The sequence below is a fragment of the Anthonomus grandis genome, chromosome 17 (assembly GCF_022605725.1).
Source record: "Anthonomus grandis grandis chromosome 17, icAntGran1.3, whole genome shotgun sequence".
NCBI classification, from domain to species: domain Eukaryota; kingdom Metazoa; phylum Arthropoda; class Insecta; order Coleoptera; family Curculionidae; genus Anthonomus; species Anthonomus grandis.
This window is the reverse complement of record NC_065562.1, coordinates 11,021,926-11,039,144: the sequence shown is the minus strand read 5'-3', so window position 1 is coordinate 11,039,144 and position 17,219 is coordinate 11,021,926. Positions and strand designations below refer to the sequence as shown.

The 17,219-nt window shown below is 32.6% G+C and overlaps 2 protein-coding genes across 2 annotated transcripts in view; both read left to right on the top strand.

Moving 5' to 3' along the window:
• Window positions 1–17,219, top strand: part of LOC126746648 (metabotropic glutamate receptor 2-like) — a 593,383-nt gene that overhangs the window by 456,279 nt on the left and 119,885 nt on the right. The window lies entirely within an intron of this gene.
• LOC126746652 (uncharacterized) lies at window positions 13,888–15,255 on the top strand. The gene is made up of 3 exons (XM_050454991.1): window positions 13,888–14,546; window positions 14,720–14,970; window positions 15,022–15,255. The coding sequence occupies exons 1-3, from the start codon at window positions 14,180–14,182 to the stop codon at window positions 15,088–15,090; spliced, it is 687 nt and encodes a 228-aa protein (XP_050310948.1). The 5' UTR covers window positions 13,888–14,179; the 3' UTR covers window positions 15,091–15,255.

Here is a 17,219-nt window from a genome sequence, read left to right as displayed (position 1 = left end):
ATTATGTAGATCAGTCCGTGATTCCGTGCATCCAGGTATATCCCCCGGCCTTTGGATAACGGGTCCGTCGGATAGTTAAATTTGCAACAGGTCTCAAAGTTTACCATCGTAGTAAATTTGATTTGGGAGTTATACAATGTAAATAAAGGTATACTTTAAGATTGGTCAAATTATTTAATTTATATATTTGATATCTTGTGATCTTGAATACCGTAACAAATATAACGTAAACATTAACGTTGAAACGTTAGCTAATTTTTTAATTATCAGATGTGACTTACTAATTTTAATCTACTATTCCACCTTTATAAAAAATTAAATCTTGATATTGGCAAAGGCTTTACAAAAATCGAATTATTTTTAAAGTCATGCAGTAGTTCATTAAGGAATTCTTGAATAGATTTGAAAGATATTACTTCTTTCAAAATCATATAACAATTATGCCAATTTTAGTTTTGTATGAAAGCTAACAATTTTGTTTAACAAAATTGTTATTTTGCCTGTGGAAATCACGTTTTTTCTAACAGGATACTTTGAAGATGAGTAAAGTGAGCATATTTTAAATAAATTGAGAAAAAATCATTATTTTGCTAAAGACAAACTATTCCATTTCAAAGTTACAAAAAAAAATCTGCAATGTTATCGCAATTACTATCAGATGCATATTACAATAATTTTTTATAAGGAATGATGAACAGTAAGAAAAGCTTTTTTAAACTAGGCCTAGCGCATTTAATTCCGATTATCTAATGCAGATTTATTAATATACAAATAAAATAATCTAGCCTCATGTATAAATATAATAATAATAATAATAATAATAATAAAAATAAAGCATTTATTACTCAAAAACGTTCATAACAAAAAAACTACTTTTGAATATTATATATTAATGGAAATATAATAAATGAGTAAAACCCAATTTATAATAGCTTAATTTATTAAGCCTAAATTTAAAGAAAATCGCGAATTTACAAAATAATTGTTTGTTTGGCACTGTCTTTCTCATTTATAAATATTAATACAATAGCGTGAATAGGGGTTTAGTATTTTATAATGTTCATACCTAGACTTAAATATTCCAGATTTAATGTTTTACTGATATTCGTTATATCAAAAAGATTAAAAATTAAATATCGAAAATCTTCAGAATTTTGTTAATTTTGGAAACTGCAAATATAAATACAAATCGAGGCAAGTGGCTAGGACAAGACAGAGGGTAAAATTAATTAAAATATTTACTGTAATTAAAATATTCATTGTGCTCTAATATTCAGATAATAGTCTTTGTTTTATTGACCTTTTAAAAGACTGCACGGACATTGTAAAATTGTTAACTCTATATTTATTCAAAGTTGAGACAATTAAGTGTGAATACGACTTTTTTAATATTTGCTTATTATGGGCAGGTATAGTAACAGTTACGACATACTGCTGTCAAATGCTTAGATTGTACGAAATCTGATTTTGTTATAAAGCTAAAGTGGTCATTTAGATTTAATTACTTTATAAAATAGGCAGTGAGAGTGCAAAAGGCATACGGGAGGGTGGGCCACCATTAGACAGAAAAAGTTTTTTTAAAATTAAAAAATATAGTTTTGTGTAAATGTTAGGTTTTAAAGAATGATATTTATAATCATGTTAATCTTAAAAAGTTTTAAATTAATAGTTTTGCGAGTGAATTTTACAACATTCTTTTTTTTAAAGATGTATCATGGAGGCCCAGAAAAGTGGGCCACCATAAGACATAAGACATATGTGAAAAAAATAACATGTTTGTTACAAAACTTTATTAAATGGCGGTTTTGATAACTAAAAATATGTACTTAACCGAAAAAAACATAAAAATATAAGATTTGTCAATGTAAAATATGCCAAAAACCAAACAATCATTTATTTTTCTTAAAAAAAAGAACATTAGCGTAAATTTATATTGCTAAACTGAATTTCGATTTTTAGATATTCTTGTAAACGTTTTGTTTTACCCAAATGAGATGGTGGCGGTAGTCATTTTAACGTCATTTAAAGGAACCATTCCTACATCAGGTTCCAAAGGATGTACAAAGTGTCCGCTGAATTTTACCGACTCCGCAAAAACTTTACTTCCACTTTTTCAACATAAAATATATTATCATTTTTGGCACTAAATGACACTAATACAAAGTCGTCAGGTTTGGAATTTCGATCCAGTTCTTCAAATGCTGAAGGATCAGCCTCGGGAATCCAGTCTGTTGAATCCTGGTCAGAGTCGGCAAAAGATAAACTTCCATCTTCCTCAGAAGAAAATATATCATTAAAATCAACCTTCTTTTTTTTTGCAAATAAATTCCAGGTGGCAGCTTTTTGTTTGTCATCCTTGTGTTTTCTTTTTAATTTGTCTTTTTCAATTTTTTCCTGGTATTTTTTTTCAAACATCTCTCTCTCAGGCGTATCAGTGGGAATGCAGCTGGTAATTTTTCTACGCTGACTATTAGAAACCTTTCTCATTCCTGCTTTTGGGTATCCCTTAAATATTTCTGGGCTTATAAACAATTTCAATTTTGGTGACTGAACATTAAGTGTATCATTGGTAACTGTCTGAGCTACTTTAGATGATATTGATGAAGTATTTTCATTCACGTTGGAAACTTCTGTATTGTTAATATTTAAAATTTCTCTATCGGTAACAGAGCTGCACAGGAAATCATCATCCGTAATGACATTTCTGTCAAAAGGGTAAATTCCGGTCTTCTTGTATCCTGATTTTATATTGGACGGAGTCATGGACCGTTCGAATGCTATTCCAACACAAGCAGCAATTTCGTAAATAGATAACGGATTACCCGGATGATGCAAAAGCCAAGAGTCAACCGCAGTATTATAATTCGCCTTAAATGGCGCAAATACTGATATGTCCAGTGGCTGCAGTCTATGACTACAATGTGGTGGATGTGTGACTGGAATGACTCCAATGTTCTTAGCCAAATTCAGAGTTTTAATCTCAAGGTGGCTCTCATGATTGTCCATGATTAAAATAGTGGGATTTTCTTTGGACGACCCACTATGTCTAATAAAATGTTCCATAACAGACGGAAATAATTCGGAGTTCATCCAACCTGAAGTAGAAGCCAGTCCTAATGTTCCTGCCGGTGCCCTGTTTAACATATGATTTTTATTTTTTTTTCTGGGAAACACCATTATTAGGGGCAGTGTATTACTAGTAGAACTTATTATGCAACATGTTGTAATCAAAACTCCTCGTTCTCCACTAGTACATTGACTTACTTGTTTGATACCTTTCGACGACAGAACTTTTTTTGGTTTTTGAACAGTTGTTGTTCCAGTTTCGTCTAGGTTATAAATCCGTGTACCATTATAAAACTTCTCAGACCGACTATACGCTTTTTTAAGGTTGTTAAAACATAAATTTACATTATGTTTGTTAAACGAAGTTGCTCTTGAAAGACTACATCTTTCTGGTTGACGTATGTTTAATTCTTTTGCATGTCTTTTTAAAAAACCCTGTAACCCGTCGATACCAGTAGATTTATTCTTATTCCAAGATAACGGAATGTTTTTTTTATTAATTTGGGCCATCTCATATGCCAAAACACGGGTATCTTTTGTAATTTTTCCATAGCACATTTAATAATGTAATTGGCTAAATCCTTCTCTTCCTCTTCATTAAAAACCAGGCGATGCTTCTAATTCCTTTTCATTGAAACAATGTCATTGGGATTGGCTTTATTTTGTTCTTTTTTAACATACCTTTGCAACGTTTCAAACGATAAATTGTTTTCTTCTGCAGCTTTCCTAAGAGACAACTTAACTCCATTTATTCCTACTTAAACTTGCTGAACCGCTCTTTTCATATTTTCTTCTTTAAAGGTTCCTTTTTGGCTCTTTCTTGTTCGTCCTTTTCACATCTGCAAAGGTAAAATAATATGCTATCACTCAAAAAAAACTTATCAAAACAATACATGAAAAAAAAATCGACCTCGCCACGTGCACTTTTCATGAAATCTAGAAGACGACTGATCCAGCGGCGCGAAAAAATGTATATTCAGTTACGTCAGTAAACGACTGGAAATATAAAGATGTCTCATCGTTCCCCATGTCTCATAGCGGCCCACCCTACCCTAACCATAGTAAGCCATCCCAATTCTCTTCATTTGTTGGATATAGTTTGTCTTCGTCGTATTCCAAATGTCAGATATAAATAAGATTTTTGCATACTTTAAATTCTCTCTAAATACACAGTCCAGAATGGAGTCATAAACGACATCCGCAAAATTAAAATTTGATAATATAGGAGTCGCTCGTAAAAGAGCAATTGTTTTTGAAGTAACCGAACCTTACTGTATGTAAAATATTTTAAGTTAAAAAAAATACTCTTCCTAAACATAGACTTACTTGTCGTTTAAACTTCAATTTATTATACTCATTAAGTCCTAAAGTTCTAACAGAACTTTTAAAAGCAATATTTTCATTCCCAAACTTTTACAAAAATTTTTTATATTTTCAGTTTGTTTTCAGACCATAATTATTTTTTCAACTTAAACCGATGATTATTTGACGCAATAAGTAAGTTACTAAAATTGTTCTATTTAATTTTTGACATTATAAACCTGAAAAATTTAATATTTTTTTTGAAGCCAAATGTGTTATAAATTAAATGAAGTTAATATTGAGCCCTGAGGATCAATGGTAGCATGTCAAAACCAATATATCATAAGATTGCAAGCAATTTTTAATGATTAATTATATTAAATATTTTAATGTAATCAAGTAAAATAAGTATAAAAACAACGTTATGATCTTCAGCATTAACGATATCATCTACAATATATCGAGTTGGGAATATTGAGTAGGGGAGTATTGCAACTGTATCCAGCTCTAAACCCAGATTGTTTGATTGAAAGAATATCATTTTCCCCTAAAAATAGATTAATCTGATGTTCCATAATTTCTAATAATAGTAGACTAAGTCAGTTTATTCACCTCTTGGAATTTTTCGACTGGCATCAAATTAATTCTATTAGGAATTCTCAAGGTAGGATATTGGATCTTGTCATCTCGTCTGATTCTGAGCTTTGCACAGGAGGGTTGCTCTGATTCTTTGGTGGAGGAGGAAGCAGTTCATCCATCTTTACTCATAAGAATTAATGACGTCAAGAGCAAGAAATGTAATACTTGTAAAGTAGAAAATATTTTCTATAATTTTAAGAGAGCTGATCTTAGAGTTTTATATGATAGCTTCCTCGAAATTGATTGGAGTGATTTGGGAGTCGCCGGGGATGTCAATAATGCCCTGGAGCTCTTTTATCAAAAAATTATTTCTGTCTTAATGAGCTTGTTCCAAACTGTAAAACGAACACGAACCTATCCACCATGGTTTACCGCAGAGATAATGAAATCCCTAAAAGAAAAACATAACAAGTGGAAAAAATTTAAACGTTTTGGTCATCTTCAAAATTTAGCCAGATTTAAAGAATTACGTTCTAAGATTAAAAGAGATATTGATCTGTCTTATAAGCAATATTGTAGGCTTGAAGATGAGTTAAAATTAAAACCTCATAATTTTTGGAAGTTAATTCAGAACTCAAAAGAAAATAGCTCGTTACCACAATCTATGTTTGATCAGAGAAGAGAGCTGTTAAGTAGCCCTCAGAGTATTGCCGATGCATTTGCCGATTACTTCCAGAGTTCTTACACTACTGGTGAATCTCCGCAAAAGAAAGTTGATATAACTCAAAAGCCTTATGTACAGTCCATAATTTTGTCTGATTTCACTGAAAATGATGTTTTACTGGCCTTAAAAACTATCAAGCCAAAATCAATAGTTGGCCCTGATAAAATACCAGCTTTTCTCTTATATGATTGTGCTTGTATTTTTGCTAAACCGTTAACAGTTCTCTTATTTCTGGCTCTAAAACAAAAATGTTTCCCGAACCTCTGAAAGTCATCAAAGATAATTCCGGTACACAAAAAAAATGATAAAAATCTCATCGAGAACTATCGGCCAATTACAATAATCAACAACTTTTCTAAATGTTTTAAACTTCTAAATGTGTTCTTCAATCGGCCTTATTTTCTTCAATGAGGGGTCTTACAGATCATCGTCAACATGGATTTATGAAAGGTAGATCTACCACCACAAACTTAGTTTGTCTTACAGAACATATATCTGAGTCAATAAATGCCAGGTCACAGGTTGACGTTATTAATACAGACTTCTCGAAGGCTTTTGACCGTCTGGATCATGGTATTCTTCTAAATAATCTTGGCCAAATCTACGGTGTTTCTTCTCACCTAATACACTTTTTTAGCTCTTACCTTACGGGTCGTCTTCAGCACGTGGAATAGATAGTTGCAACGTCTGGAGTTCTACAGGGCTCCATATTGGGGCCGGCTCATTCGGCATTAACAGCTCACTGTAAATAGTTTGTTATATGCGAATGATACAAAGTTGTATTATGGCATCAATAGTATCTTAGATTGTATGGAATTGCAAAATAATATTAATCTCCTCAATGCATGGTGCAAAAATAACAATCTTCCTCTTAATGCCGCCAAGTGTAAAGTTGTTTCTTACTCTTTGAAAAAAAACCTGATTATGTATGACTATACTATTGACAGTGAGACTGTCCCGAGATCAACGGAGTTCAAGGATTTGGGGGTGACATTCGACAGCACTCTTTCCTTTCAGCCACACATTCAGGACATTGCTAATCGGAGCTACAGAATGCTGGGTTTTGTCATTAGGAACGCACATAGCTTTAATAATATCTTTAGTCTTAAAATTTTGTATTTTTCTTATGTGAGATCAATACTGGAATATGCTTCTTCTGTGTGGTCACCATTTTATATGAATCATATACATGAACTAGAAAATGTTCAGCATAAATTCTTAAAGTTCCTTTCATATAAATGTGACGGAGTGTACCCAGAAATTGGTTTTTTACATCAACGCCTACTAGAAAGGTACTCCTTTAGTAGTCTTGAGGAGAGGCGAAAATCTGCTGATCTGAAATTTTTATTTAAACTTCATTGATTCGCCAGACTTATTACGACATGTAAATCTTCATGTGCCTCATAGACCTAGAACGAATATTTGTAAATATTCTCCAATGCGTAGAGTATGTGGGTGGCACTTTTAATTCTGTTCAGGATCAATGTGACATATTCAACTGCACTTTGTCCGAAATTAAAAGAGTACGCTTTTCCTAGATAGTAGACATAAATAAAATTATTTTTTATTCAAGCGTTGTATAATATTATAGGAAACTATTGCTATTAGTAATGTATTCTTTTTTTTTCTCTAGTTTTGGATTGGAATTTGTATAATACTGTATTTTTTTCCCCCACTCAATAATTGGATTTTTTTCTGTGGAGTGGTGTAATTAAAATAAAATAAAATAAAAATAATATTTTTGAAGGAATGGACAAAATAGATATTGAGCGTAAGTGACTAATCAGTGTGAATATTTATTTTGTGTGAAGGCATTACATTTGCAATTTTCCGCGATGTGGGAAAATAGGATTTATAATTATACATGAGTTCATTATATTAAATATGAAATTGTAACGGGATAACAGAGGGTTACCAAGGTTATATTAAGTTGATCAATTTTACAAGCTTTTTCAGTAACAGTAGAAAATGAAAATATGCTGTCATTAAAATTATTAATAAAATAAAAGCTCAATATTTTCGGTTTAGGCATTGCCTAGGTTTTTGGAAGCTGTATAAATTAATAATCAATTTCTTTTGGTTTTTTTAAATTAGCACGTATAATACTAGATTTATTACTTAACATTTTCAGTTTCTCTAATTCTCTATACTGTCTTTTAGCATCACTATTTTCAATTTTTAAATTTAAATAGGTCTTTTTGCCCAATCTAATAGCGTTAGTTCTAAATCTTCTCAGTTGCTTATAATAATTCCACTGCTTAACTTGTTTAGTACATTTGTAATGATTTAGCCTGATTTCTTAATCTTTTTAGAGCCTGACATTGTCTGTTAACCAAGGACTATATTTTTTATTTTTCTTATCTTTAATGATGCATATACATAAATCAAATATATCCAGAAAAGTACTGGTAAAAAAGAACTATATTATCTCTCAGATAAATTAAATCCTAGTTTATACTCTCAAGGTCTCTCTGAAAATTCCACTTATTGAGAGATATTTAAATATATATGAATATCATCTTTTCTTTATAATCAAAATTTGCATGAATTAAGATATAATTTGAAGTGATTATGTTCTCTACTCCAGCTTTCTGTCAGTAAGGTAAATTGCTACACAATACGTTAATTAATGATGAGCTGCAGTTTGAAATCCTTGTAAGAGTTGCTTCAAATTAAAAATGTCCTAAATTATTTTTTTAAATTTTCAGTATGTAAATTTGCGAAATGTAGCATATTAATGTTAAAGTTACCAAGGCTTATTGTTGTCATATTTTGTATTAAATTCTATTTAAATATCCTCAAAATACCTAAAAATTAATGGCAATTGCAATGGAGGTCTATAATTGTTTCCCCAAAAAATGTCCCGCTCTTGACAATAAATTTCGGATATGTATTAGATTTTAATAATATTAAGTGTTTTAAGGTTCTTATTGTTGCATTTTTATCGTTCGGTTAAGGTGTGAATTAAAACACTTGATGCACAGAAATAGTCAACTAATTTATTTTACACGTACACACTAACCAAGACCACGTACGACTACTAGAAATATTTATTTACACCGTATTTATTTAGTACTATTTAAAAGTCGCGCCAATATTCCGACTTGAACTTGTCTCTTAGGGCGAAGAGAGACATAGCGGTTTTCGCCGAGACGACTCGACAATATTCATCCATGCTTTTAATATTCTTAAGACACACACTACGGTTTATGTCGACACGTCAATGGAAGTCGACTCGGCGCTTCGTTAAATTGTTGCGCCGATGCGGTGTTTACTTAGAGAGTCGGCTTATTATTACTTTGTTTTTAAAGCTGAAAAGACAGACACAGTTGTTTGGCGTTCTGTTGTTTTCTGGAATTGCTGCTTTTTTAAATATGGAGGTGCATAAATTTGACGTGGACAAATTGATTTCGGAAATTGAAAAGCTTCCCGCATTATAGGGCATGACGAAATCTGAATATAGTGATAGAATAAAACGGAAATAAAACTGGGAAGACATTACAAATATTCTTGCTGGTGAACATGCAACTGTAGAAGAAAAGAAATAAATTGGTAATATTTTATTTATTATTTTATTCAAGTGTACATTTAAGGTAAATATACATTTTCAATTATTTTTTTCTGTAAAATAACGACAAAATTTATCTTTAGAAGATACTGCTCTAAAGTTTCCTCTATGGTTTGACTATGGCTGTACAAAATGCAATAAGTTACCCGCAGGTATAATATTGATTTCATCTACATTAAACTGGTCACATATTCCATCCCGTGTTCTTACAAAGTTATGCAAAATACAACAAGCCTTAATTATTGTTTCGGCTAAGTCAATATCAAAATCCGAAGCCCGGTGAAATATTCTCGAGTTGTTGGCCAATATTCCAAATGTACACTCAATGTATCTTCTAGCCTTGGATAGTTTCATATTGAATACTTTTTTATTATCAGTAAGTTGCTTGCCTTCAAAAGGTGGAAGTAAGTTTTCCAATAAAGGAAAAGCCTCATAGCCCACTATCACATAGGAAAACGAATTTTTGAATATTCCTGAATCACTGGATTTTCCGTACGATCCGACAACTATATAAGTAAAGCAGTAATTAGCATCGCACATTGCAAACAGTGGAAAAATCATTTTTGTAATTATAGTGCATAGAACCAATATTTGGTGGTTCGTTTAGCCTTATATGTTTACCATTTATGGCACCGATTCAGTTCGGGAATTTCGCATTTTTTTCAAATCCCCTTGAAATCTCCAACAATTTTTCTGTAGATAATTTTGGTATGGTTTTTTCAAGTAAACAGGCCCAAATCGCTTTACAAATCTGTTTGACAATGGTGCTGGCAGTAGACCTTCCAATTCGGAAATTAAAATGCAGTTATTTTAAGGAACATCCAGTTGCTAGATACCTAAAATAAAAATTATAAATGAATTCATTGAAAATGCCAGAGAAAAGTTGAGACATGTATGTAGTAAATATATTTTTAGTATGTTTTTTTTTATTTTCAGGAGAGTTACTACATAAAAAATGACAGAATATACGTGATCGGTTTGCAAGAGAAAGTCAAAGCCAAAAAGGAAAATCCGGAGTCGGAGCCCGAAAAAAGCGCCATATATCAAATTCACAACAACTAGTGTTCCTTAAAGACACTCTAACAACAAGAAAAACTACATATACATTAGAAGACTTAAACACCTAAGCAAGTAATGCAGAAAGTGAAGAATCTAGACCTGCTTCTTCGTCTTCTTCGATCACAGCAACTGCAAAATGTGTTTCAGGACGACCGATTGTAGGTAAAAAAAGATCACAATCCGCCCTTGAAGATAAAATATTTAGTTCATTGGAGAGCCATGAAAAGAAAGTCAAAATGGAATCCCCACAAAATTATGATGATACCAGCCACTTTTTGCTTTCTCTGGTACCTAGTCTCGCATCTCTGCCAAAGATGTTGAATACAAAGTGTAGGATAGAGCTTATGCAAGTGATACGCAAATATGAATTGTACGCTTTGCAGAAACCACAGCAACAACAACCAGTCTATTTCTCGAAACAAGCTCAACAACACTCTATTCTCAGTCGTACTTCACAACACACACAGGAACAATCTACTTATTCATATGCAGTTCAAAACAACTCTTTCAGTAACAATCAGTTCCAAGCTGGCTACCAAGAACAATCCAGAGTTTCTCTACCAACTCCTTCTCCAGCTGGCTCTGTCCAATCGTACCTAAGTAATTTTAGCCCAGAAGAGGAATCCCAGTTTAGCGTTTTCTAATATAATCAAGATTTAGCATTTGTAGAAAAGTTTCTGAATAAAATTACATTTAGTACATCTACATCTAATAATTACTTACCTGAGAATAATAAGCAGTTTTTCTTCTGCGGGAATACATGTTCTATTGCGGGTGTTTGTTTTAGTTACATTTGGCTTAATAGTATTCAACAACTCATTAAAAGAAGTCATTGAAATACTTACATAATTGAAAAATTTATCTTCATCTTGCCTTCGAAAAATAAACTGTAAAAAATGCCTTTTCTTCCCCTTTCGCTAACAATCGGATGTATCCACATTGTCCTTCTTCTCCTTTTTTCTCTCTTTCTTTTCAAGATTAAATAAAACAATAAGATAAAAATGATAAAATCTTCCATTTTGCAATAAGCAACAACTCACGTAAATTTGAATCATATTATGACTGAACAGCGTCCTGGTCCATACAGTGCTGCTGTTTGTATTTTGAATAGTCGGCCCGCTGTGTCTGTCTTCGCCCTTAACGGATAATTTCGGAAGATTCGCTATTTTTCCACGCATCTTCATAGATGTCGTGCTAGTGTCATTGCGATAATTCCGGAATGACAAAGCACAGATTCGCGACGTTGCCAATATCGTTACAATATTTTAGTCAATAACGATACACAATACTCAAGATAATATTTTTATTTTATCTATGTTAGCATAAGTTTTTTTTGGTGTCTGTCGTTGTACTTATGAGGTATGTTTTTCCTCTAAATTAGTGTTTAACCATAGCTATCTAGTTTTAATATAGGTTGCATGATGCGGTAAGGCGAAACGCGAAACCCAACAAATAAATGCTGCATTTATGAGACTTAAACTTTGAGTTTAATAGTCTCTGAGAATAGTAGATGAAAACTTCGAAATATTTTTTTAGGTCATACGATATAGTCAAAAGCTATTCTAAGTGGAACATCTGGTATGTTTCAATTATTCGTTTAAAAATTTTCTGACATGGATTGATTTTTTATAAAAGACTTTCGAAGTTACTTTCAGGTCTTAACCTCAGGCCTAAAATCCGAAAGCACTCAATATTAATAAAGAACTTTGCTCTACACATACCTAAATAGTTTGATTTGCTTAAGTAACGCAGCCACTCCCTTATATTTAATTTTTTATGAGTTCCGATATCTCAATAAGCACTTTCGAGTTTCGGACACCCCGTAAATATAAAATGTTATTTAAAATAGGCTAATGGCTAGAACAGAAGGACACTTAGTAAAAATTGAAATTTATCATATCACCGAGGGTGCGACGGCTGCTTTCAATTAGGCATAGCAAAAATGGTAAGTCCTTAACCAAAGTAAGTGGCCTCTAAGTTATGGCTCTCCGGCTCGCTTGAACAGAGGCGTGTCGGGAACATCTTAATGGCTTCTCACTTAAATGATGCGAATAACTTTATGCAAAGTAGCTCCGTGGCAACATACTTAAGAATATCGTTTGTTACGGTTTTTTTTTCAAAATTTTAATGAGTTATATAATATTAGCGGCTGGTAAGTAAACGCTTTGTAAAGTCACATAATTATTAACAGGGTGTCAGGTAAATATGTGTTAGATTCTTTTTGGTAGAAAAAGAGACCAATTAATGCGGGCATAGATTATTAATATTGTGATCGAGAAGTTTTCGAACGTTGATCAAAGACAAGAATCATAGTCATGTTTTTATATTCTTACCTTGATTTCCATGGATTTGAAAATAAGTAATATAAATCAGCGCGATTTTGTGACTTTGGTCAAGCTTTCGATTGCGTTAGCAATAACATCTTATTAGAGAACTCAGAGGACACGAAGGAGAGAGAAAGGGAGAGAGTATATACTTGCGCAAAACTAAGCTAAGTTTTAGTTTTGTCCCAACACACTGCTGCTAAATAAGGAGAAAACTGAATTTTATGATGGTCTTATAACAAAACAGTAATATCATCTAACAAACGTATCGTCGCATATCGAACTTTCAGTCAATAAAAATGCTAATAACGTCCTCTGATCATTAAACAGTTACTGCAATCGCCAATTGTCAAGTTTATTAATCAATGGTTAAGTTCATGAAGAATTCTACAAGTGCTAACTGTCAGCGACAAATATGCTGATTACGATCTTACTAGTAACGTCAATTTTATAAATTCACCTTAAAAATCTTTATTCGTTTATCCTGTCGGATTTTTTAAAGCCTCTTTTGGAACTGAACGTTATCGTTCAAGGAGTGCTTTTCGAAGAAATTCTAAGACAGACAGACAAAAAAATTATATTAGTGGACTCCTTAGGAAAGACTTACAATAACTATCTGAGCTAGCATCTTCTCGTTTAAAGAAAAAATTAAAACCCTAAGTCTCGGACTCAAAATAAAATAAAATCAGGGTGTTTGGTGCATCGTGTGCCAAACTGAATTCAGTGATTGGGGAGGTCTTTGGCTACCTCTTCAGCCCTCATAAAAAAAACTTGCTCAAACAGATTTTTTTATACTGGGTTTTAATGGTTTTGAGTGAACATTTATTTAAAAAACATTCAAAATTTAAAAGTTGTTAACTTTTACTAAATTTTATTTTCGACCTTTTATTTGCAATGTTTGATGCTTCTTTTGAAACTAAGATTACCCGCCAGCGACATCTAGTTTTTTTTTACAGTGCTGCAAACTTTTTTTTTCAGTAAAAAATAAGCTTAAACGTCAACTTTCGGTTTAAATAAAAAAAAAAACTAAAAGTGATCATGATCTCCCAATTTTTTTAAAAACATCTCTAGTCTGTTTCCATTCTAATGATGTGCAATATGTCATAAAAAGTAATTGGTAACATGACTAATTTTCAAATTTACTAAACATAGTCGGAATTTTCTAATATTCAACAGGTGAATAAAAACAAGTTTTTGTCTTAATCAGCGATTCAAAGCAGAGAAAATAACATTAAAAAACAAAAATAGCCCTTTAAACATTTATTTCATCATTTACAAATCCTGCTCAAATTGTTCACCTCTGTTTCGAATGCAGGCCCGACATCTTTGTCGTATTTCTACAGTTGTAGTCCGAAGTCCATTACATGGCGCAGTAGCCATGTAATCTTATTTTTTAGTTGAGACATCATTGCCTCTGCTGTCTAACGTGTGTGCTAGATTTCTGTACTCCACGATTCTTTCATTCGGTTGTATTTTCTCGTTAAGTTTTGTTGTTTTTTGTTACGTTTTATTAAGTTTCTGTTATTTTTAAACTTTGTTGACTATTTTGTTGTTGCAATGGCGACATACTCTAACGAAGAATATGCGGATATCATAATGATTTATGGTGAGGCCCGTGGTGTCGCTCGTGCAGCGCAACGGCTTTACCACGAACGCTTTCCTGGTCGACGATTGCCTGGCCGCAGAGTTTTCCCAGACACATACCGGCGATTACGCGAGACTGAGAGTGTCACTCTCCGTGAACCAAGGGGACATGTTGTGCGACATAATGTTAAAGTGGACGAAAGAATACTGGCATTATTTGAAGAAGAGGACACAAGAAGCATTAGAGATGTGGCGGCACAACTTAATATTTCAATATGGAAAGTGTGGAAGGTCCTTCGACAAAACGAAAAATATCCATTCCACGTGACTCCTGTTCAAGGTACGTAGTTTACGTAGTTATTTGACGTTACCTTTGTTTAGCAGGTAATGAAAATTATGACGCCACTTTTAGCAATTTAATGGATATTATGTTATGACATGACACACTTAAAAATCTTTTAGTGCAATGATTTACTGCTCCAGAGGAATTAAAATGGTTTTTGTTTGTTGCAGGTCTTGAGGGTGGTGACTTTGACAGACGAGTTCACTTTTGTCGGTTTTTGTTACACACAGATGTGGAAAATCCTGATTTTTTAAAAAGAATACTGTGGACGGACGAATCTAAATTTACCAGAGAAGGGATTCTTAACTTATACAACTTGCACCACTGGGCACCGAAACAGGAAAACCCACATGCCAAAAGACAAAACTCTTTTCAATATCGATTCAGTGTGAACGTTTGGGCAGGAGTGATTGGGAATCAGGTAATTGGACCACATAATACTCCGATAACCTCAATGGCGATAATAATTTAGAGTTCCTGCAAAATGATCTGCCGGAATTATTGGCCGAGGTGCCCGTGTTTAATGAAGATGTGCCCATAGTATTTCAAAACGATGGCTGTCCCGCGCATTGGCGTTTAACTGTGAGGGAATACCTTGACAATGTGTTCCCCAATTCGTGGATTGGGCGCGATGGGCCTATTGCATGGCCGCCACGTTCCCCAGACTTAACTACATTAGATTTTTATGTCTGGGGACGTGCCAAAGAGCTGGTATACGCCAAAGTTCCAACGAGGGAGGTACTGATACAACGCATAGAAGCAGCCTTTAATACAATCAAAAACGAAATACGACTTCGGACTACAACTGTACAACAATACGACAAAGATGTCGGGCCTGCATTCGAAACAGAGGTGAACAATTTGAGCAGGATTTGTAAATGATGAAATAAATGTTTAAAAGGCTATTTTTGTTTTTTAATGTTATTTTCCCTGCTTTGAATCGCTGATTAAGACATAAACTTGTTTTTATTCACCTGTTGAATATTAGAAAAATGCGACTATGTTTAGTAAATTTGAAAATTAGTCATGTTACCAATTACTTTTTATGACATATTGCACATCATTAGAATGGAAACAGACTAGAGATGTTTTGAAAAAAATTGGGAGATCATGATCACTTTTAGTTTTTTTTTTAATTTAAACCGAAAGTTGACGTTTAAGCTTATTTTTTACTGAAAAAAAATGTTTGCAGCGCTGTAAAAAAAAACTAGATGTCGCTGGCGGGTAATTTTAGTTTCAAAAGAAGCGTCAAACATGGCAAATAAAAGGTCGAAAATAAAATTTAGTAAAAGTTAACAACTTTTAAATTTTGAATGTTTTTTAAATAAATGTTCACTCAAAACCATTAAAACCCAGTATAAAAAAATCTGTTTGAGCAAGATTTTTTTATGAGGGCTGAAGAGGTAGCCAAAGACCTCCCCAATCACTGAATTCAGTTTGGCACACGATGCACCAAACACCCTATATATATTTTGAGACCGAGACTTAGGGTTTTCATTTTTTCTCTACTTACGTAATTCTTTCAAAGTTTTTTTAATCTTCTCGTTTAGTTTTAAGGTCGCTGAATAGGTCAAGTTGATTAAATGATGTTGATCAAGCAACCCCTAGTTACAATCAAGTTACTACGCATAATTATAGTTTTAGATATATTATCTCGTTATATATTAGATTTTCAATTGTAAACGCTTTTATAAGAATTTTATCAAATACAGTTTTCTTGCAAATAAATTATAATTTCTGATCGTAGTTTAAGTGGATCAAGTTTAAGACATCAACTGTAAACACTCAAGTCTATGCTGCTAGGTCCAAGTGACGTTAAAGAAACTTTAAATAGTGATGTCTAGTGAATGTGTCATCCGTTAAATTCACAGATGTATCTTTAAACCAAACATAAAGTCTGCTTCTATACGTCAAAATTCAGACAATTCAATCAATATTTTAATAGATTTGGATATGAATATCTGCCCCCTATCTCTGGAAATTTTCTGGAAAGACACAATATAGTAAAGAAGATCCTTGGAAAATATTCAAGGATTGCATGAATATATTGTTAGGTTTTAAAGTGTATTTTACATGCCTCATTTAGGTAGAGCCATACATTGAAAAAATTATCTTACTGAACATTTACAGAAGGTGGCAGAAGATTGGCTCTCAATAAAATACTCAATTGCAGTTATGATGAAAATACATATTAAGATCAGAAGAAAATTGAGATTGCTTGAAAGTATTCTTGAAAAATAAAAACAATGACTTAAGAAAGCTTAGTCGATGGTGTTAGAAGAACTTAAAATTAATTTTTTTGATAATTTGAATTTAATAATATACGATGGATAGTTGAGAGATGAACTCAGAGTAAAATCAAGAAAGTTTGAATTATCCAAGAAAGGAGATTAGAAACTTTAGTTGCTGAAAGAGTTCTCGTTGGAAAATGAAGATTAGTAGATGGATCTTATTGATCGTTACTAGTATAGAATCATCCAGCAGTCATCCTAGGTAAACTTCATTTTAATGCATGTTAAAGAGATTATACGGTGTGGGTTCTATTACCAGTACTCTAATTAATAAATATTTTGGCACATAAAAACAAAGCAACTTATATGGCAGACACTACAGAAAATCTGTAAAGGTTTTATTTTCAGAATAGAAAATCTTAGTTGAAATATTTTTCCA